The following is a 21296-nucleotide window of genomic DNA, read 5'->3' as shown; positions in this document are numbered from 1 at the left end:
GCTTCTAGCCTCTTCTTATTAATGGTATCTGTTGCTTTTATACACGTCTTACTACTCTAAAGTCGTCTTAATTCTTGCTCAAAAAACTCCCGTGGCTTATCTTTCAAATTGGCATGTTTTCTTTCTAAATGTCTGCTCAAGAGTGAAGGTTTCATCGAGATGTGAGATAGTACTTTTGCACATACACTAACGTTCAAAAGTTTGGGGTCACTAAAAAATATCATTTAAAAAAAAAGAAAAGCACATTTTTTGACAATTAAAGTAACATGAAATTGATCAGATGTTGTAAATTACTATTGTAGCTGGAAACGGCTGATTTTTAATGTAATATCTACACAGGCGTACAGAGACACCAAAGCCATCTGCCAGGGCACCAAGGTCATCTGCTAGGGCACCAAGGCCATTTACCAAAATAGCCAATTAAATTGATTTGAAAACCAAAAAACACTAGCTATTCTGTTAAGAAAAACAATAGTGTATGTAAATGTACATAAATAATTTGCCTACAAGTCAAAGTGTAAGTGATAGCCTATGCGTATTGGCTACAGCCTGTCATGTCCAGACTGATGCTGGCATGAGGGAGGCACCTGAAAATGTAGCCAAACTTTAATGAGACTTTTAATTACACATTATATATATATATATATATATTGTATTTGTCAAACATGACTGGTGTTTAGCCTATATATATATATAGGCTAAACACCAGTCATGTTTGACAAATACAATGTAGGATCATTATTACTATCTAAAGGCTTGATTCTGTCAAATTCATTCCGACAGGAGAGAAAGGCCAGTGCCTGTTGTGCACTGCAACATCACCCACCTTGTAATCTGTATATTATTTTGAAACTATTTAACAGTAAATGTAACTGTTTAAAACCTGGACATTTGTTGTCATTTTATGAGGCATGTCTTAACATTCCTATGGTTGGAAAATGGTAAGGGGGGTTATTTTCTAAACACTTCCTCATATCCCATTGAAAGCAGTGGGCCTATTTTTCTCATGTGCTCAACTTTCTTTCCTTGTCCAGCAGCCAAAAACACAATCCTAGTCATATTAACAACCCATGCTTGTTGTTGCATCTTTAGATCTTCCCTCTTTCGAAAGGATTTTTGAAGGATATTTTCATCTCTGTCATATGAAACCACTCGCATTTGAGTGTACTTTTGAGAATGGTGTTTTCCTGCTAATTGCATTTTGGAACATTCACACTTATAGCCTACGCATTGCTGCGTTCATAATGTAAAGAAATAGCCTAATAGTTTAGCAAGATTTTAAACTAAACCTTCTGATCTGTTGCATCAGCCTCATTGCTTTAAAAGGGTTTTTGATGTACAGGGGTTGTATTAATTTGGGATCTATCACGTCCCACAACATGTTCGGAATATACACTGCTCAAAAAAATAAAGGGAACACTAAAATAACACATCCTAGATCTGAATGAATGAACTATTCTTATTAAATACTTTTTTCTTTACATAGTTGAATGTGCTGACAACAAAATCACACAAAAATGATCAATGGAAATCAAATTTATCAACCCATGGAGGTCTGGATTTGGAGTCACACTCAAAATTAAAGTGGAAAACCACACTACAGGCTGATCCAACTTTGATGTAATGTCCTCAAAACAAGTCAAAATGAGGCTCAGTAGTGTGTGTGGCCTCCACGTGCCTGTATGACCTCCCTACAACGCCTGGGCATGCTCCTGATGAGGTGGCGGATGGTCTCCTGAGGGATCTCCTCCCAGACCTGGACTAAAGCATCCGCCAACTCCTGGACAGTCTGTGGTGCAACGTGGCGTTGGTGGATGGAGCGAGACATGAATTCCCAGATGTGCTCAATTGGATTCAGGTCTGGGGAACGGGTGGGCCAGTCCATAGCATCAATGCCTTCCTCTTGCAGGAACTGCTGACACACTCCAGCCACATGAGGTCTAGCATTGTCTTGCATTAGGAGGAACCCAGGGCCAACCGCACCAGCATATGGTCTCACAAGGGGTCTGAGGATCTCATCTCGGTACCTAATGGCAGTCAGGCTACCTCTGGCGAGCACATGGAGGGCTGTGCGGCCCCCCAAAGAAATGACACCCAACACCATGACTGACCCACCGCCAAACCGGTCATGCTGGAGGATGTTGCAGGCAGCAGAACGTTCTCCACGGCATCTCCAGACTGTCACGTCTGTCACATGTGCTCAGGGTGAACCTGCTTTCATCTGTGAAGAGCACAGGGCGCCAGTGGCGAATTTGCCAAATGCCAAACGTCCTGCACGGTGTTGGGCTGTAAGCACAACCCCCACCTGTGGACGTCGGGCCCTCATACCACCCTCATGGAGTCTGTTTCTGACCGTTTGAGCAGACACATGCACATTTGTGGCCTGCTGGAGGTCATTTTGCAGGGCTCTGGCAGTGTTCCTCCTGCTCCTTCTTGCACAAAGGCGGAGGTAGCGGTCCTGCTGCTGGGTTGTTGCCCTCCTACGGCCTCCTCCACGTCTCCTGATGTACTGGCCTGTCTCCTGGTAGCGCCTCCATGCTCTGGACACTACGCTGACAGACACAGCAAACCTTCTTGCCACAGCTCGCATTGATGTGCCATCCTGGATGAGCTGCACTACCTGAGCCACTTGTGTGGCTAGAGTCTCATGCTACCACTAGAGTGAAAGCACCGCCAGCATTCAAAAGTGACCAAAACATCAGCCAGGAAGCATAGGAACTGAGAAGTGGTCTGTGGTCACCACCTGCAGAACCACTCCTTTATTGGGGGTGTCTTGCTAATTGCCTATAATTTCCACCTGTTGTCTATTCCATTTGCACAACAGCATGTGAAATTTATTGTCAATCAGTGTTGCTTCCTAAGTGGACAGTTTGATTTCACAGAAGTGTGATTGACTTGGAGTTACATTGTGTTGTTTAAGTGTTCCCTTAATTTTTTTGAGCAGTGTATATTTCTTGCACAGAAGGACAAGCTGACCAATAGAATAAGTCAACTTTAGTACTATGGGGGATAGTAGATTGACATAGGCTGTTCGTTGGGCCTACTCTTCTTGTTGGCTGATGATCACCATATCATCTACTCTGCCTCATCATTGGGGAGAAGTGCCTTGGTCAGGGAGGTGACCAAGAACCCGATGGTCACTCTGACAAATCTCTAGAGTTCCTCTGTGGAGATGGGAGAACCTTCCAGAAGGACAACCATCTCTGCAGCGCTCCACCAATTAGGTCTTTATGGTAGAGTGGCCAGACAGAAGCCACTCCTCAGTAAAAGGTACATGACAGCCCACTTGGAGTTTACGAAAAGGCACCTAAAGACTCTCAGACCATGAGAAACAATATTCTCTGGCCTGATGAACCCAAGATTGAACTCTTTGACCTGAATGCCAAGCGTCATGTCAGGAGGAAACCTGGCACCATCCCTACGGTGAAGCATGTTGGTGGCAGCATCATGCTGTGCGTATGTTTTTCAGCGGCAGGGACTGGGAGACTAGTCAGGATCGAGGGAAAGATGAAGTACAGAGATTCTTGATGAAAACCTGCTCCAGAGTGCTCAGGACCTCAGACAGGGGCAAAGGTTTACCTTCCAACAGGACAATGACCCTAAGCACACAGCCAAGACTATGCAGGAGTGGCTTCAGGACAAGTCTCTGAATGTCCTTGAGTGGCCCAGCCAGAGCCAAGACTTGAATCCGATTGAACATCTCTGGAGAGACCTGAAAATAGCTGTGCAGCAACGCTCCCCATCCAACCTGACAGAGCGTGAGGGGTCCTGAGTGGCTCAGCGGTCTAAGGCACTGCATCTCAGTGCAAGAGGCATCACTACAGTCCCTGGTTCAAATCCAGGCTGTATCACATCCGTCCGTGATTGGGAGTCCCATAGTGCGGCGCACAATTGGCCCAGCGTCGTCCAGGTTTGGCCCGGGGTAGGTTGTCATTGTAAATAAGAATTTGTTCTTAACTGACTTGCCTAGTTAAATAAATGTTCCATTTTTTTTTATTACAAAACATTTAGAGGATCTGCAGAGAATGGGAGAAACTCCCCAAATATAGGTGTGCCAATCTTGTAGTGTCATACCCAAGAAAACTCGAGGTGCTTCAACAAAGTACTGAGTAAAGGGTCTGAATACTTGTGTAAATCTGATAGCAGTTTATTTTTAATTTTTAATACATTTGAAAATATTTCTAAAAAAACGTTTTTGCTTTGTCATTATGGGGTATTGTGTGTAGATTGATGAGGGGGGAAAACGATTTAATCCATTTTAGAATAAGGCTGTAACTTAACAAAATGAGGAAAACGTCAAGGGATCTGAATACTTTCCGAATGCACTGTATTAGACCATGCATTTAGCCTATGCATGGTCTACATGATCAGATGTGCTACTAGCAAGAAGCAAGAAGCACCTGTAGCCCAGCAGCATAGTTGCTATAAAATGTACATAGGCTGAAGCATTTTTAACAAATGCCAAAACTGCTTTGAAAATACATTTGACAAAACTGCTTTTAAAAGTGGTTTCCCGCGATTGCATTAAGAATTGTTGTGCATTGCCTGCTTGTCAGAATACATGTAGCCCTCCCATTGCTCTTTAAACTTGAATGAGCCTCGAGAGGAATATTTATCTCGCATAGAAAGGGAAGGGGGTGGTGGGGGGGTATACCTAGTCAGTTGTACAACTGAAAATGTGGCATTTAACCCAATGCCTCTGAATCAGAACACACAACAAGGTAAACAGGTACAGTGCTTCATTTGAGCAGGATCCTGCCGGAACAGGATCCGGAACCTCTCGGTTTAAGACTGTTTTGTCCCGGAACCTATTTGGCAGGATCCGGTACCTTTATAAAAGGCCAACATTTTCTCGGACCCTAGGCTACTAAAAATGTTCCCCGTGTATGCAACTTCTGTAAGAGCCTCTACTCTACTGCTCTATGCCACTACTCAAACGCGATGATATGCATGCAATGCTTTATTATAAAGGTGATTTTTCCCCTCATGCGTTCTGGTACCTTAGAACTCCCCAGGTCACCCCCCTCTCGGGCTCACTTTGTTCTGGCACCTCCCGATTTACAAAGTAAGCACTGAATAGGTACACTATTCCACTATTGGGCCGTCTGATTTTGTTTTAATAATAACAACATTACATGGAAAAAAAATAGTAGCACTGGAAAGTAACATCCTGAGTGATAAAGTAGAGGCTTTGAATTACTTTGCCAGCAGCTACACACCACTGTCTGAGTTGAACGCTGCTGTGGTGCCCTTTACAGACCATTTCATCCCTTCCATCTGAACATTAGAGTGTCATCAACAATCATGCATGTCAGTTCAGTGCACACAGTTTAACAGAGAAAATGCAATATTTGGGAATATATTTCGTAGAACAGACATGCTTCTGTCTGTATTAGGCTATGTCATCTAAACCAGAATCCATATGACTGAAATCCATGGCAGTGACTGAGAACTTTATGGAACTAACGTTATACATGGGCCATGTGCTTTTTCTGCTGGTGTATCCAGAGGTATCTCCTCTCGGAGAACCCCTTCCCGCAGTGCGTACAGATGAACAGCCTCTCTCCAGGTTAATCTTCAGCTGGTGGGAGAACCTGTTTTCACACTAGGGCAGCTGTAGGATTTCTCCCCTGTGTGGACTGTCTGGTGCCTCTTCAGGTTGGAAAAGTGGGAGGAATTGGCCCTGCACAGATGGCAGCAGGATAGTTTCTCCCCTGTGTGCATCCTCTGGTAGATCTCCACCTGTTTGGTGAAACTGAAGGCTTTCTCACAGAATGAACACGGGAAGCGCTTCTTTTTGCCACCGGATCTACTGATAGCATTACTACTACTGTCATTTGTGTAGCAATTTGGTGTTGAGGAACTGGCATTGTCTGAGGTCTGGTTTAACATTAGGAGAGTGTGAGGAGGACAAAGGCCAGCGAGTGTCTGTATTGTCGCAGGGTCCATGTTCTAGTTGATGGATCCTCAAGGCGGCAGGCTGAAGGCAGCACCTTTTAGTGGGTTAACCTGAGGCACTGTCAGTCTCTCTGAATCACAACTATTAGGAGCAGGATGGAGCATCTTCAGCCGAGTCAGTATCTGTTCTCTCCCCCTGCATACGGACACCTCCCCGTCCCCACAGACCAAATCTACTCCTCGCCCTGGTACTCAGCACGTCTTTTGTCATGGAGACTAAGTTCAGTTGTTGTTTTGTGTTCGACTGTTTCTGGTTGTGGTGTTGATACCCAGACCAGAGTTGAGGACGCTGTCTCATCCACTGACTCCCACTATGTCGCTTCTGGTCCTGGCATGCTTGGGGGAAGTCGTCCCCTGGGCCCTTGGCTGCACCCATCTGGGTCTGGGAATCCAAGATGGCCGCCCAGTCTCCTCTTTTAGCCTCCAGCCAACCACCATCAGCGAAGTCTACATATACAGTTTTGAGTCAATGTTTGTTTTAGTATCTAAACAAGTTTTATTCATTTCATTGTATGTCCATTAGTAATATAATAGTAATAACATATGCCATTTAGCAGGCACTTTTATCCAAAGCGACTTAGTCATTCGTGCATACATTTTATGTACGGGTGGCCCTGGGAATTGAAATGACTGTGCAAGTGCCATGCTCTACCAACTGAGCCACACACACAGTGCCTTCAGAAACTATTCATACCTCTTGACTTATTCCACATTTTGTTGTGTTACAGCCTGAATTCAAAATGTATTAAATAACAAATCCTCATCCATTTACACACACTACCCCATAATGAATGACAAAGTGAAAACTGTTTGCAAATATATTGAAAATGAAATGCAAAAATCTAATTTACATGAGTATTCACACCCGAGTCAATATTTGTATAAGCACCTTTGGCGGCGATTACAGCTTTGAACTGTGTTGGGTATGTCTGTATCAGCTTTGCACATCTGGATTTGGGGATTTTCTCCCATTCTTCCTTGTAGATATTCTAAAGCTCTGTTAAGTTAGATGGGGAGCTGCCGTGAACAGCAATCTTCAAGTCTTAACACAGATTTTCAAATGTGATTCAAGTCTGGGCTTTAGCTGGGCCAATCAAGGACTTTCACATTCTTGTTCTGAAGCCATTACAGTGTTGCTTTGGCTGTATGCTTGTAGTCATTGTCCTGTTGGAACGTAAATTTTCGCCCCCAGTCTAAGGTTTTTTGCATTCTGAAGCAGGTTCTCATCAAGGATTTGCCTGTATTTGGCTCCATTTATTGTTCTCTCTATCCCTACCAGTCTTCCAGGTCCTGCCGCTGAAAAGCATCACCATAGCATGATGCTGCCACCACCATGCTTCACGGTAGGGATGGTGTTAGAGGGGGGAAGAGTTGTGCCTGGTTTTCTCCAAACATAGCACTTTGCATTCAGGCCAAAGAGTAACAGTTTTGTCTCATCAGACCACAGAATCTCAGTCTTTCACATGCCTTTATGCCAACTCCAGGTGTGCTGTCATGTGCCTTTTTCTCAGGAGTGGCTTCCGTCTGGCCACTCTCCCATAAATCCCAGATTGGTGAAGTCCTGTAGAGACTGTTGTCCTTCTGGCAGGTTCTCCCATCTCAGCCAGAGAACTCTGTAGTTCTGTCAGAGCGGTCATTGGGTTCTCAGTCACCTCTCTGACCAAGGTCCTTCTTGCACCAAGGTCCTTCTCAGTTTGGTTGGACAGCCAGCTTTAGGCAGAGTCTGGGTACTTCCATATGTGCTCTTGGAAACGTTCAACACTCTAGAAACTGTTTTATAACCTTCCCCAGATATACGCCGCGTCACAATTCTATCTTGGAGATCTACGGGCCGCTCCTTGAACGTCATGGTATAGTTTCTGCTCTGACATGCACTGTCAACTGTGGGACCTTACACTGAGTGTACAAAACATTAGGAACACATCTTTCCATGACATGGACTGACCAGGTGAATCCAGGTGAAAGCAATTATCCCTTATTGAGGTCACCAGTTACATCGACTTCAATCAGTGTAAATGAAGGGGAGGAGACAGGTTAAAGAAGGATTTTTAAGCCTCGAGATATTAATTGTGTACGTGTGCCATTCAGAGGGTAAATGTGCAAGACAAAATATTTAAGTGCCTTTGAACGGGGTATGGTAGTAGGTGCCAGGCGCACCGGTTTGAGTGTGTCAAGAACTGCAACACTGCTGGGGTTTTCACACTCAGCAGTTTCCCGTGTGTATCAAGAATGGTCCACCACCCAAAGGACATCCAGCCAACGACAGGTCATTGATGAAATGGGACAAAGGAGGCTGATAAATTGTGCAGCGCAACAGAGAGGCTACAGTGAGTCAACTGACAGTCCAGTACAACAGTGGTGCCCAAAGAACCACAAAATAATAAACAGCTCATAGTACCTTGACACAAAGGGATTATGGCAGCCGACAACCTTACAAAGTTCCATTTCTTTCAGCAAAAAACAAGAAACTGCGGTTGCAGTGTGGTAAAGAACAAAAACACTGGAGAATTGGAAAAACATTGCCTGGTCTGATGAATCCCTGGTTCCTGCTGTTTTACACTGATGGGAGGACTAGGGTATGGAGAAAACCACGAGTACATGCATCCATCATGCCGCGTGTCAACATTGCAGACTGGTGGTGGTGTGATGGTGTGTTTTCATGCCACACATTTAGGCACTTGATAAAAGTGGAGCAACGTTTGAATGCCACAGGATATCTGAACATCGTCGCCAATCAGGTGCATCCCTTCATGTCAGCAGTGTATCCATCTGTGAATAGATTTTTCTTCAGCAAGATAATGCCCCAGCCACAAGGCTAGGATTGTCCAGGAATGGTTCCACGAACGTGTTAGTGAATTCAGCTTACTGCAGTGGCCTGCCCAGTCACCAGATCTCAATCAAATTGAGCATCTGTGGGATGAGATGGAACGAGCTATTCAGAGTAGAGATCCACTACCAGCCAACTTGACACAACTGTGGGAAGCATTCGAGTCAACATGGGCCAACATCCCTGTGGAACGCTTTCGACACCTTGAAGAGTCCATGCCCTGACGAATTGAGGCTGTTCTGAGGGCAAAAGGGGGGGCAACTCAGTATTAGGAAGTTATACTGTTTTGTACACTCAGTGTATATAGACAGGTGTGTTTCTTTCTAAATTATGTCTAAACAATTGAATTGGCCACAGGTGTACTCCAATCATGTTGTAGTGACATTTCAAGGATGATTGAAGGAAATTGGATGCACCTGAGCTCAATTTGGAGTGTCATAGCAAATGGGTGTGAATACTTATGTAAATGAGATATTTCTATATTTCACTTTCAATAAATGTGAAAAATACTAAAAACATGTGTTCACTTTGTCATTATGGGGTATTGTGTGTAGATGTGGAATAAGTCAAGGGGTATAAATACTTTCTGAAGACACAGTATATTAAGTTCTGTATATGTATTTCTCCCTTACCTTCCTCCTCCATCTTTAGTCCACTCAGCAGGTCAATGCTCTCTGGTCTGTCTTCTATTGGGCATGGTCCCACGCTTAAGATAAACTGGGCCCATATCCACAAAGTGCTGATCTAGGATCAGTTCCCCACCTGTCTACATAGTCTTATTCATTATGATCTAAAAGGCTAAATTTATCCTAGATCAGCACCCCGACTCTGAGAGGCTTTGTGGATATGGACTAGAGGTCGACCGATTATGATTTTTCAACGCCGATACCGATACCAATTATTGGAGGACCCCAAAAAAGCTGATACCGATTAATCGGACGATTTTTATATATCGGCCGATATATATATATATTTGTAATAATGACAATTACAACAATACTGAATGAACACTTACTTTAACTTAATATAATACATAAATAAAATCAATTTAGTCTCAAATAAATAATGAAACATGTTCAATTTGGTTTAAATAATGCGGTTTAAATAAAAAGTGTTGGAGAAGAAAGTAAAAGTGCAATATGTGCCATGTAAAAAAGCTAACGTTTAAGATCCTTGCTCAGAACATCAGAACATATGAAAGCTGGTGGTTCCTTTTAACATGAGTCTTCAATATTCCCAGTTAAGAAGTTTTAGGTTGTAGTTATTATAGGAATTATAGGACTATTTCTCTCTATACCATTTGTATTTCATATCATTTTGACTATTGGATGTTCTTATAGGCACGTTAGTATTGCCAGCCTAATCTCGGGAGTTGATAGACTTGAAGTCATAAACAGCGCAATGCTTGAAGCACAGCGAAGAGCTGGTGGAAACGCAGGAAAGTGCTGTTTGAATGAATGCTTACGAGCCTGCTGCTGCCTACCACCGTTCAGTTAGACTGCTCTATCAAATCATAGACTTAATTATAATATAATAAACACACAGAAATACGAGCCTCAGGTCATTAATATGGTCAAATTCGGAAACTATCATTTCGAAAACAAAACGTTTATTCTTTCAGTGAAATACAGAAGCGTTCCGTATTTTATCTAACGGGTGGCAACCCTAAGTCTAAATATTGCTGTTACATTGCACAACCTTCAATGTTAGGTCATAATTATGTAAAATTCTGGCGAATTAATTACGGTCTTTGCTAGGAAGAAATGGTCTTCACACAGTTCGCAACGAGCTACGAGGCCCAAACTGCTGCATATACCCTGACTCTGCTTGCACAGAACGCAAGAGAAGTGACACAATTTCCCTAGTTAAAATAAATTCATGTTAGCAGGCAATATTAACTAAATATGCAGGTTAAAAAAAATAACTTGTGTATTGATTTTAAGAAAGGCATTGGTGTTTATGGTTAGGTACACATTGGTGCAACGACAATGCTTTTTTTCGCGAATGCGCTTGTTAAATCATCACCCGTTTGGTGAAGTAGGCTGTGATTTGATGATAAATGAACATGCCCCGCATTGATTATATGCAACGCAGGACAAGCTAGATAAACTAGTAATATCATCAACCATGTGTAGTTAACTAGTGATTATGTTAAGACTGATTGTTTTTTATAAGATAAGCTTAATGCTAGCTAGCAACTTACCTTGGCTTCTTGCTGCACTCGCGTAACAGGTGGTCAGCCTGCCACGCATTCTTCTCGTGGAGTGCAATGTAATCGGCCATAATCGGCGTCCAAAAATGCTGATTACCGATTGATATGAAAACTTGAAATCAGCCCTAATTAATTGGCCATGCCGATTAATCGGTCAACCTCTAATATGGACCCTGACCTAATACAATGCAGACAGTAGTTTACATTGGGCTCACCTAAGTGAGACTGTGTGTGGTCCTGTGCTGCTCAGCTGGTTCCTCTGTGGGTTCAGGAGGAGGTGTAGTATGGTTGTCCTCCATGACCATGGTCCCCTCAGGGTTCCCCAGACCCTCCTCCTTCATCAGCAGCACCTCTGGACACTCCTCCTCCTGGAAGAGACAGGTGATACAGATTACAGACATACACTCCCTCAGGTACGTACACACAGATAATAAACACACTTTCAACATGTAGTGTTTACCCATCCCCACTATGTTTGAGTCCAATACCGTAGTTACAGAATGACTTCATTGTTGTAAAATCCATCATGGTAAATATGTTGTGGGTAAAAATAAGTCCGCTAAGTCAGCTGTCAAAAGTCAGACAAATCTGACTAAACTATTTTGACGTGTACAGTAGGTGTTTGTTAGTGTGTGTGTCAGCAGGTAGACATATTTAGTGTATATTGGTTATAAAGCTCTGTTGGGATGCAGAATAGGGTGAGATCAGTTACTGTCTTACCTCAATTAGCCACGAAATCCCTAGTTTGAAAGTGACAAACAGTTTTCTGGAAGCTGTGCTGCGCCATTTTCCCTAAATTTCTCTCCACGTGGACCAGCCCCCTAGCAAATCGAGATCCAGCCAATGATATTCACCCCCTCTATGTTTTTTGAGTGATAGCTAGCAAGAATCACACACAGCAGAACAAGAGAGAGAGCAATGACGTGAATTGAACATACACTATATACACAAAAGTATGTTGACACCCCTCAAATTAGTGGATTTGGCTATTTCAGCCGCACCCGTTGCTGACAGGTGTATAAAATTGAGCACGCAGCCATGCAATCTCCATAAACAAACATTGGCAGAAGAATGGCCTTACTGAAGAGCTCAGTGACATTCATTGTGGCACCGTCATAGGATGCCACCTTTCCAACAAGTCAGTTTGTAAAATTTCGGCCCTGTTAGAGCTGCCCCCGGTCAACAGCGAGTGCTGTTATTGTGAAGTGGAAACGTCTAGGAGCAACAACGACTCAGCCGCGAAGTGGTAGGCCACACAAGCTCACAGAACGGAAATCTTAACGCTACAGTGTACAATGACATTCTAGATGATTCTGTGCTTCCAGCTTTGTGGCAACAGTTTGGGAAAGGCCCTTTCCTATTTCGGCATGGCAATGCCCCCGTGCACAAAGTGAGATCCATACAGAAATGGTTTGTTAAGATCGGTGTGGAAGAACTTGACTGGCCTGCACAGAGAACTGACCTCAACCACATCGAACACCTTTGGGATGAATTGGTACACAGACTGTGAGCCAGGCCTAATCGCCCCGAGCTGACAAGGTACAAATCTGTCGTTCTGCCCCTGAACAAGGCAGTTAACCCACTGTTCCTAGGCCGTCATTGAAAATAAGAATTTGTTCTTAACTGACTTGCCTAGTTAAATAAAGGTAAAATAAAAATAAATAAAAATGTTCCAACATGGAAAGACTTCCCAGAAGAATGGAGACTGTTATAGCAGCAAAGGGGGGGACCAACTCCATATTAATGCCCATGATTTTGGAATGAGATGTTCGACAAGCAGGTGTCCACATAATTTAGGTCATGTGAGGTAGTACGCAATTTTCGGGGATCACTTCTGGCTCGTGGGCTACTTTCAGAAGAACTGGCTAAAAAGAATAATGAGAGTCTTAGAATTAAAAGTCCCATTTTGTGTTTATTAAACAAACAAGTTTTAAATACTCCATATGAAAACCACACATACAGGTCTCAACTAAAAATCTGCATGAACTTGATAAACTGCATACATTTTCTCATTAAAAGTGTCTTGGGGGGAAAATGAAGTAGTTGAATGGAAGTAATGAAATCGGCATTTGTGAACATTATATAGCCTACACCAGGACTCTCCAACCCTGTTCCTGGAGAGCTATCGTCCTGTAGGTTCACTCCAACCCTAATCTAGCACAACTGATTCTAATAATTAGTTGGTTGATAAGCTGAAACAGGCTCGATACAAGTAGGGTTGGAGCAAAAACCTACAAGAGACCCCTGGCCTACACAGTACAAACACAATATGTAACAGACTTTTTAGGCTTATAAACTGTATGCCTTATATATATCACACAATGTCTGGATGCAGTATTCTACCCAGGAATATTCAACACTGAAATGTGTTACTCTTGTTTTTGCAAATGGATCTGTGGATCTATTCTGCTGACAACAATGAAAATTAGTCCTTGTCTTTAATACAGGGTTTGATCTAAACGTCAGAAGCTATCGGGTGGAATGGTTACTTTCTATATTATAGAGTGGAATGTTTTTTTTGCTGGTGTATCCTGAGGTAGCTCCTCTCTGAAAAACTCTTACTACAATGCGTACAAGCAAACGGCCTTTCTCCCGTGTGGACCTTCAGGTGCATCTTCAGCTGGTGCTGGCGGGAGAACCTTTTCTCACACTGGGGGCAGCTGTAGGGTTTCTCCCCTGTGTGGACCCTCTGGTGCCTCTTCAAGTTGCCAGCCTGGGCGAAGCTCATGTGACACTGGGTACAGCTGAAGGGTTTCACCCCTGTGTGGACCCTCTGGTGCCTCTTCAAGTCGCCAGCCTGGGCGAAGCGCATGTGACACTGACTACAGCTGAAGGATTTCACCCCTGTGTGGATCCTCTGGTGGATCTCCACCTTCTGGGGGCAAGGGGAGTGGGTCGTGACATTTGGATTTGTCTCTAAGCTTTCCCTATAATCTAAAAAATCTCTACCTTGTGAGTGTCCTTCTCCTGAGGGAGTCTCGTCTACATTCCATGTCAGAGGAACATCGCCCTCCACTTTTACAGTCACCTCATCTACGACTATAACCTCCCCTTTCTTATCTAGGCACCCTTCAGAGTATACGCTACTACTGTGCTGGTTCCAGTCCCCACTAGACAGATCAGTCTGTGTCTCTAAACCCAAGGGCATGTTGCCAGGGTCCATCTCTGTTGTATAAGAACAAGACAGATCATCACTGCCAGTGACTAACGTGTCACCATCTCCACAAGAATGAACCATTCTCTGGCTCTGGTAAAATACCGGTAGGTATTCTGAGCCGGGAGCAGGAGGACAACCCAGTGGCCCTAGTCTCTCTGGGTCTGATCGGTGGTCAGATCCTGTGCGTAAGAGCCTGTGTGTTACAGGTAAAGTCTCTGTGTCTGTCGCTGACTTGAGGATGGCGTTCGGCGTTCCACTGACCTCCATGATGCTGCGTCGGGTCCTGACCTGCGGTGCGACGGAGGTGGCGAGGTCCTCCGTGGCTACAGGGAGCGCCACTCCAGCCGCTGCGCCAGTCTGGATGTCTCTGCTGTGTCTTGAGTTCTCCTCTCCTTCAGTCTTCTCCTGCTTGAACCCAGGTCCTGCAGCCTCTGCTGACTGACACAAAAAGAGAGAAGGTTATTACCGGTACAGTGGAATTGGATAACAATGTCGTAGGGCTCTCACATGCTGAGGATGTACATGTAAGCAAATTAATAGTTGAAGGAGCCTTTCCGAAATAAAAGGGCAATGTTTGACAAACTGTCATTTTCAATGTCACACTATGACACAAACCTCTATTACGATAACATGCTGGGTTGAGGTTCCACTCCCCTCATCTATAGCTATGGGTTGGTCATCTCTCCACGCATTGTGTTCCACTGGCTTCACAAAGCTCTTGTGGCCTCCAGTGAGATGTCCTTCACCTAAGAGAGTGATTGGGGAAAAAGGGGTGGTTAAGTTAGGTACTGTCAATACTCAATGCTATATTGAACACTGTCTACAATTGGCAAGGATGTAAGGTAACACTTCTCATAACGTCAATATATACTATTGATGGATTGATTATGTTCCATGCATCATATTATTTTAATTGAGTATGATAATAGGAAACTCAGTAAATCAAGAATCTGGTTAGAATATGATATTGTCTTTGTGCAAGAATAATTTGTTCTTCATTGACCTACCTGGTAAAAAAAAAAATGCTAAACAAAAAAAAAGCTAGATAATCAGGGGAAGTATTGGATACTATCGAAAAATGTCACAAGACCCAATTCTAGGTAACACATCTGAACACATGCACTGAGGGGAAAGGGGCGATAGCCCCTGCCTTCTGCAAAATGTACCTCTTGCCATTCCTCTGTATCGGTCGAGGATCTTGACACTACTGGGACGACTGGCGAGGACGCGCTCTCGCATTGTCTTCTCTGCGCGCTCGCGTGCCACCTTCAGTTCCAGTAGCTGCAGTTTTCTCCGCAATGCCCTGTTTTCTTTCTGGCTTTGAGTTATTTCCAAACGAAATACTGCATAATCGTCGTCTACGAGTTTACAGATCTCTGCAACGGCTGAATTCGCTAGCACCTCCATGATGGAGGCTAATTGAGTGTGAAAAACCATACAGTTAGCCATTGTTAACAGCTACTAGCTAGCGTTACCTAGATAACATCTATCAACCAAGTCCTATTTCCAACGCGAATCAAACATTACCTGGGGGAAAGTATTAATCATATTTTGAGTTCCATGGTGTTAATACAGGTCTAAATAACAACAATAAAAACGCTAACGTGGAAATTGTTCTTGGTTACTGTTCTCTTCCGTTTACACTAAAGAGAAAGGATCTTATTGGTTCGCGTAATAGCTGAAAGGGTGTGGTTAAAGTGAAATGTATGCTCGCTGTTCTTTGAAGTACTGTACTGGTTATTACATAATGGCGTCTTTTTGCAAGCACACACTCAGCCATGTTGGTCAAAGCCCAAGGTGAAAGTGTAGGGGTTTGAATAAACGCGAAAAAATCAGGTCTGTGGTAAACACAGGTTTAGGATATCTTATACGTTTTCTATGAGCTATTCTTCATCAGCCAACGTAACTTTTTGTGAATTTTGAAGCATTTGAGACGTTAAAACATTTATGTAATCAATGCACGCACATAAAGACTTCATAATTCATAAAGGTCATATTAACTGACTGACATTATCTCATGGGTCGTTCCATGTCATTTCAGCAAGCCATTTTAGGCTGTCCTGAAATCGTTTCTGTAGTTAGAAACATAAGATTACCATTTCTGCAACATTATTTTGATTAAATATAATTTGAAATTAAAGCAATTGATGGCACCCAAATTTGCCATTTTAATTTATAGAACTCATATAATATTCAATAAACATAGTACCTAACATTCGATTTGAACCAAACTTTTTTCTAACTCTAACCACGTTTCTATCCAGTTGTATGCGAGTAAAATCATACCATATAAAAAAAAAGAAATCGATACAATTTTATAAATGCCGACAGATAATTTGTTCATTTAACATGGTGGGATCTTTTTGTGTCATTAAAATTAATTATACTAGGAAATGCGGTGGAAACAACTTTATGTGCAAATATTAACATAATAACTATCATAAAGAAGTACATTTGGAGTCACGCGATGATATGGTGTGTGGTCCACCCACTACGACTCGGGAAACCATGCAGTTTATTAAACTTGTCATGATCGTCTTTAGGTGAAAGAGAGGACCAAGGCGCAGCGTGATATAAATACATATTTTATTTGAAGATGAAAACGAACACTAATACTAATACAAACTAGACAAAAACAACCGTGAAGCTACAAAACGAAAGTGCAGACACAAGCAACTAACGTCAAGACATAGACAATTACCCACAACCTACCTAATGCCTATGGCTGCCTTAAATATGGCTCCCAATCAGAGACAACGATAGACAGCTGTCTCTGATTGAGAACCAATCCAGGCAACCATAGACTTACATAAACACCTACACTGAACACAACCCCATGAACTCTACAAAACCCCCTAGACAATACAAACACCCTAGACTAGACAAAAACACACAAACATCCCCCATGTCACACCCTGACCTAACTAAAATAATAAAGAAAACAAAGATAACTAAGGCCAGGGCGTGACAAAACTACAGATGAAATAAATTATACTGAACTTCACAGGGTGGTGAAAGTGCACAGTGATACAGTAAGTTTGAATAACAAATAAAAATATTCTGTCTCTTATCCATAATAATCTCATCATGTAGACTCACTAGCCTACTTTCACTGTACGTAAATCTGAGAACCTCCAATTAGTATGAAATGTTACGTTTCTTATAGTATGTATTCATGTGTGGATTTCCATCACCCATTTCGTATGACATGTTATGAGTTACATGTTATGAATTTGCAAAAATGTACACTACCGGTCAAAAGTTTTAGAACACCTACTCATTCAAGGATTTTTCTTTATTTTTACTATTTTCTACATTGTAGAATAATAGTGAAGACATCAAAACTATGAAATAACACATATGGAATCATGTAGTAACCAAAAAAGTGTTAAACATATCAAAATAGATTTTATATTTGAGATTCTTCAAATAGCCACCCTTTGCCTTGATGACAGCTTTGCACACACTTGGCATTCTCTCAACCAGCTTCATGAGGTAGTCACCTGGAATGCATTTCAATTAACAGGTGTGCCTTCTTAAAAGTTAATTTGTGGAATTTCTTTCCTTCTTAATTGCGTTTGAGCCAATCAGTTGTGTTGTGTAGGGGGATATACAGGAGATAGCCCTATTTGGTAAAAGACCAAGTCCATATTATGGCAAGAACAGCTCAAATAAGCAAAGAGAAATGACAGTCTATCATTACTTTAAGACATGAAGGTCAGTCAATACGGAAAATTTCAAGAACTTTGAAAGTTTCTTCAAGTGCAGTCGCAAAAACAGTCAAGCGCTATGATGAAACTAGCTCTCATGAGGACCGCCACAGGAATGGAAGACCCAGAGTTACCTCTGCTGCAGAGGATAAGTTCTTTAGAGTTACCAGCCTCAGAAATTGCAGCCCAAATAAATGCTTCACAGAGTTCAAGTAACTGACACATCTCAACATCAACTGTTCAGAGGAGACTGTGAATCAGGCCTTCATGGTCGAATTGCTGCAAAGAAACCACTACTAAAGGACACCAATAATAAGAAGAGACTTGCTTGGGCCAAGAAACACAAGCAATGGACATTAGACCGTTGGAAATTTGTCCTTTGGTGTGGAGTCCAAATTTAAGATTTTTTGGTTCCAACCGCCGTGTCTATGTGAGATGCAGTGTGGGTGAACAGATGATCGCCGCATGTGTATTTCCCACCGTAAAGCATGGAGGAGGAGGTGTTATGGTGTGGGGGTGCGTTGCTGGTGACACTGTGTTATGAGAATTTTGTTATCAATGTTCATAAACTTAAATTAATCTACTCAGTCTGCAACCCAGAGTTTGTAAGACTATGGTTGAATTAAACAGACAGAGTACCAGCTTACAATAGTCAGAATGTTTATTCACGAGAGCGCTCTGAAGTCCATTATACAAAGACATCCATTTTATAACTTGCTCCTTACTTACGCACATACTTCCACACAAACAGTAGATATCCTAAGCACATACAGTGGGGAGAACAAGTATTTGAGACACTGCCGATTTTGCAAAAATCCAGAAAATCACATTGTATGATTTTTAAGTAATTAATTTGCATTTTATTGCATGACATAAGTATTTGATACATCAGAAAAGCAGAACTATGATCATTGATGCCCCACGAGGTGAGATCTTGCATGGAGCCCCAGACCGAGGGTGATTGACCGTCATGTTAAATGAACAAATTATCTGTCGGGATTTATAAAATTGTATTGATTTCTTTTTTTTTATATGGTATGATTTTACTCACATACAACTGGATAGAAACGTGGTTAGAGTTCAAATCGAATGTTAGGTACTATGTTTATTGAATATTATATGAGTTCTATAAATTAAAATGGCAAATTTGGGTGCCATCAATTGCTTTAATTTCTAATTATATTTAATCAAAATAATGTTGCAGAAATGGTAATCTTATGTTTCTAACTACAGAAACGATTTCAGGACAGCCTAAAATGGCTTGCTGAAATTACATAGAACGACCCATGAGATAATATCAGTCAGTTAATATGACCTTTATGAATTATGAAGTCTTTATGTGCGTGCATTGATTACATAAATGTTTTAACGTCTCAAATGCTTCAAAATTCACAAAAAGTTATGTTGGCTGATGAAGAATAGCTCATAGAAAACGTATAAGATATCCTAAACCTGTGTTTACCACAGACCTGATTTTTTCGCGTTTATTCAAACCCCTACACTTTCACCTTGGGCTTTGACCAACATGGCTGAGTGTGTGCTTGCAAAAAGACGCCATTATGTAATAACCAGTACAGTACTTCAAAGAACAGCGAGCATACATTTCACTTTAACCACACCCTTTCAGCTATTACGCGAACCAATAAGATCCTTTCTCATCTTGAACTTCTTCCATTTTCTAATAATTGCGCCAACAGTTGTTGCCTTCTCTCCAAGCTGCTTGCCTATTGTCCTGTAGCCCATCCCAGCCTTGTGCAGGTCTACAATTGTGTCCCTGATGTCCTTACACAGCTCTCTGGTCTTGGCCATTGTGGAGAGGTTGGAATCTGTTTGATTGAGTGTGTGGACAGGTGTCTTTTATACAGGTAACGAGTTCAAACAGGTGCAGTTAATACAGGTAATGAGTGGAGAACAGGAGGGCTTCTTAAAGAAACACTAACAGGTCTGTGAGAGCCGGAATTCTTACTGGTTGGTAGGTGATCAAATACTTATGTCATGCAATAAAATGCAAATTAATTACTTAAAAATCATACAATGTGATTTTCTTGATTTTTGCAAGATCTCACCTCGTGGGGCATCAATGATCATGAGGAAGGTGAGGGATCAGCCCAGAACTACACGGCAGGACCTGGTCAATGACCTGAAGAGAGCTGGGACCACAGTCTCAAAGAAAACCATTAGTAACACACTACGCCGTCATGGATTAAAATCCTGCAGCGCACGCAAGGTCCCCCTGCTCAAGCCAGCGCATGTTCAGGCCCGTCTGAAGTTTGCCAATGACCATCTGGATGATCCAGAGGAGGAATGGGAGAAGGTCATGTGGTCTGATGAGACAAACATAGAGCTTTTTGGTCTAAACTCCACTCGCCGTGTTTGGAGGAAGAAGAAGGATGAGTACAACCCCAAGAACACCATCCCAACCGTGAAGCATGGAGGTGGAAACATCATTCTTTGGGGATGCTCTTCTGCAAAGGGGACAGGACGACTGCACCGTATTGAGGGGAGGATGGATGGGGCCATGTATCGCGAGATCTTGGCCAACAACCTCCTTCCCTCAGTAAGAGCATTGAAGATGGGTCGTGGCTGGGTCTTCCAGCATGACAATGACCCGAAACACACAGCCAGGGCAACTAAGGAGTGGCTCCGTAAGAAGCATCTCAAGGTCCTGGAGTGGCCTAGCCAGTCTCCAGACCTGAACCCAATAGAAAATCTTTGGAGGGAGCTGAAAGTCCGTATTGCCCAGCGACAGCCCCGAAACCTGAAGGATCTGGAGAAGGTCTGTCTGGAGGAGTGGGCCAAAATCCCTGCTGCAGTGTGTGCAAACCTGGTCAAGAACTACAGGAAACGTATGATCTCTGTAATTGCAAACAAAGGTTTCTGTACCAAATATTAAGTTCTGCTTTTCTGATGTATCAAATACTTGTCATGCAATAAAATGCAAATTAAATACTTAAAAATCATACAATGTGATTTTCTGGATTTTTGTTTTAGATTCCGTCTCTCACAGTTGAAGTGTACCTATGATAAAAAATTACAGACTTCTACATGCTTTGTAAGTAGGGAAACCTGCAAAATCGGCAGTGTATCCAATACTTGTTCTCCCCACTGTACATACACACGAGTAGGTGAGTTGTGAGTAGGGGAGTTGTATGCTTCTCCAGAGTTCTCACCACTGTGTATCACTACCCAGCCGACAGTTCCATTCCCCCGAGATTAGGGAAACCTTGAGAAGTACTCCCTGTCCTATCATAAGTTTCTCAGAGTTCTAGCCAGGTCGGGTCAAACACAGTTTAATTGTTCTCTGTATTTTCTTAGGCACACACATACACACACATTTCTCTCCCTCACAGGTCTCTTCTGAACCTAGTTGGACTTACGTTTAATACTTTAATTATTCCTTATACATGCTACATAAACTATAATCACTAAGAG

The 21296-nt window shown here is 42.5% G+C and overlaps 1 protein-coding gene across 2 annotated transcripts; it reads right to left on the bottom strand.

Moving 5' to 3' along the window:
* Window positions 1-4509: 4509 nt before the first annotated feature.
* LOC139566798 (uncharacterized) lies at window positions 4510-15837 on the bottom strand. Of its 2 annotated transcripts, XM_071388122.1 has the most exons (5): window positions 15321-15825; window positions 14770-14900; window positions 14416-14592; window positions 11213-11365; window positions 4510-6405 (listed from the first exon to the last, which is right to left on the bottom strand). In XM_071388122.1, exons 1-4 carry the CDS (start codon window positions 15601-15603, stop codon window positions 11213-11215), a joined length of 744 nt encoding a protein of 247 aa, XP_071244223.1. In that variant the 5' UTR covers window positions 15604-15825; the 3' UTR covers window positions 4510-6405. The 2 variants fall into 2 exon arrangements, with proteins under 2 accessions (XP_071244223.1, XP_071244222.1); XM_071388121.1 differs by lacking the exons at window positions 4510-6405; window positions 11213-11365 and having other exon boundaries at window positions 12882-14592; window positions 15321-15837.
* Window positions 15838-21296: the final 5459 nt, after the last annotated feature.

Source organism: Salvelinus alpinus, chromosome 39 (genome assembly GCF_045679555.1).
Source record: "Salvelinus alpinus chromosome 39, SLU_Salpinus.1, whole genome shotgun sequence".
Lineage (NCBI taxonomy): Eukaryota > Metazoa > Chordata > Actinopteri > Salmoniformes > Salmonidae > Salvelinus > Salvelinus alpinus.
This window is presented reverse-complemented; position numbering and strand designations above follow the sequence as displayed.

What these genes read in the sequence shown, in the direction of transcription:
- LOC139566798 (XM_071388121.1), bottom strand. Translation starts at nt 15,603, where the DNA reads ATGGCTAACTGTATGGTTTTTCACACTCAATTAGCCTCCATCATGGAG. An exon ending in ATACAGAGGAATGGCAAGAG is followed by an intron (nt 14,901 to 15,320) that starts GTACATTTTGCA and finishes TCACTCTCTTAG; the next exon opens with GTGAAGGACATCTCACTGGA. An exon ending in AGCATGTTATCGTAATAGAG is followed by an intron (nt 14,593 to 14,769) that starts GTTTGTGTCATA and finishes TTTTTGTGTCAG; the next exon opens with TCAGCAGAGGCTGCAGGACC.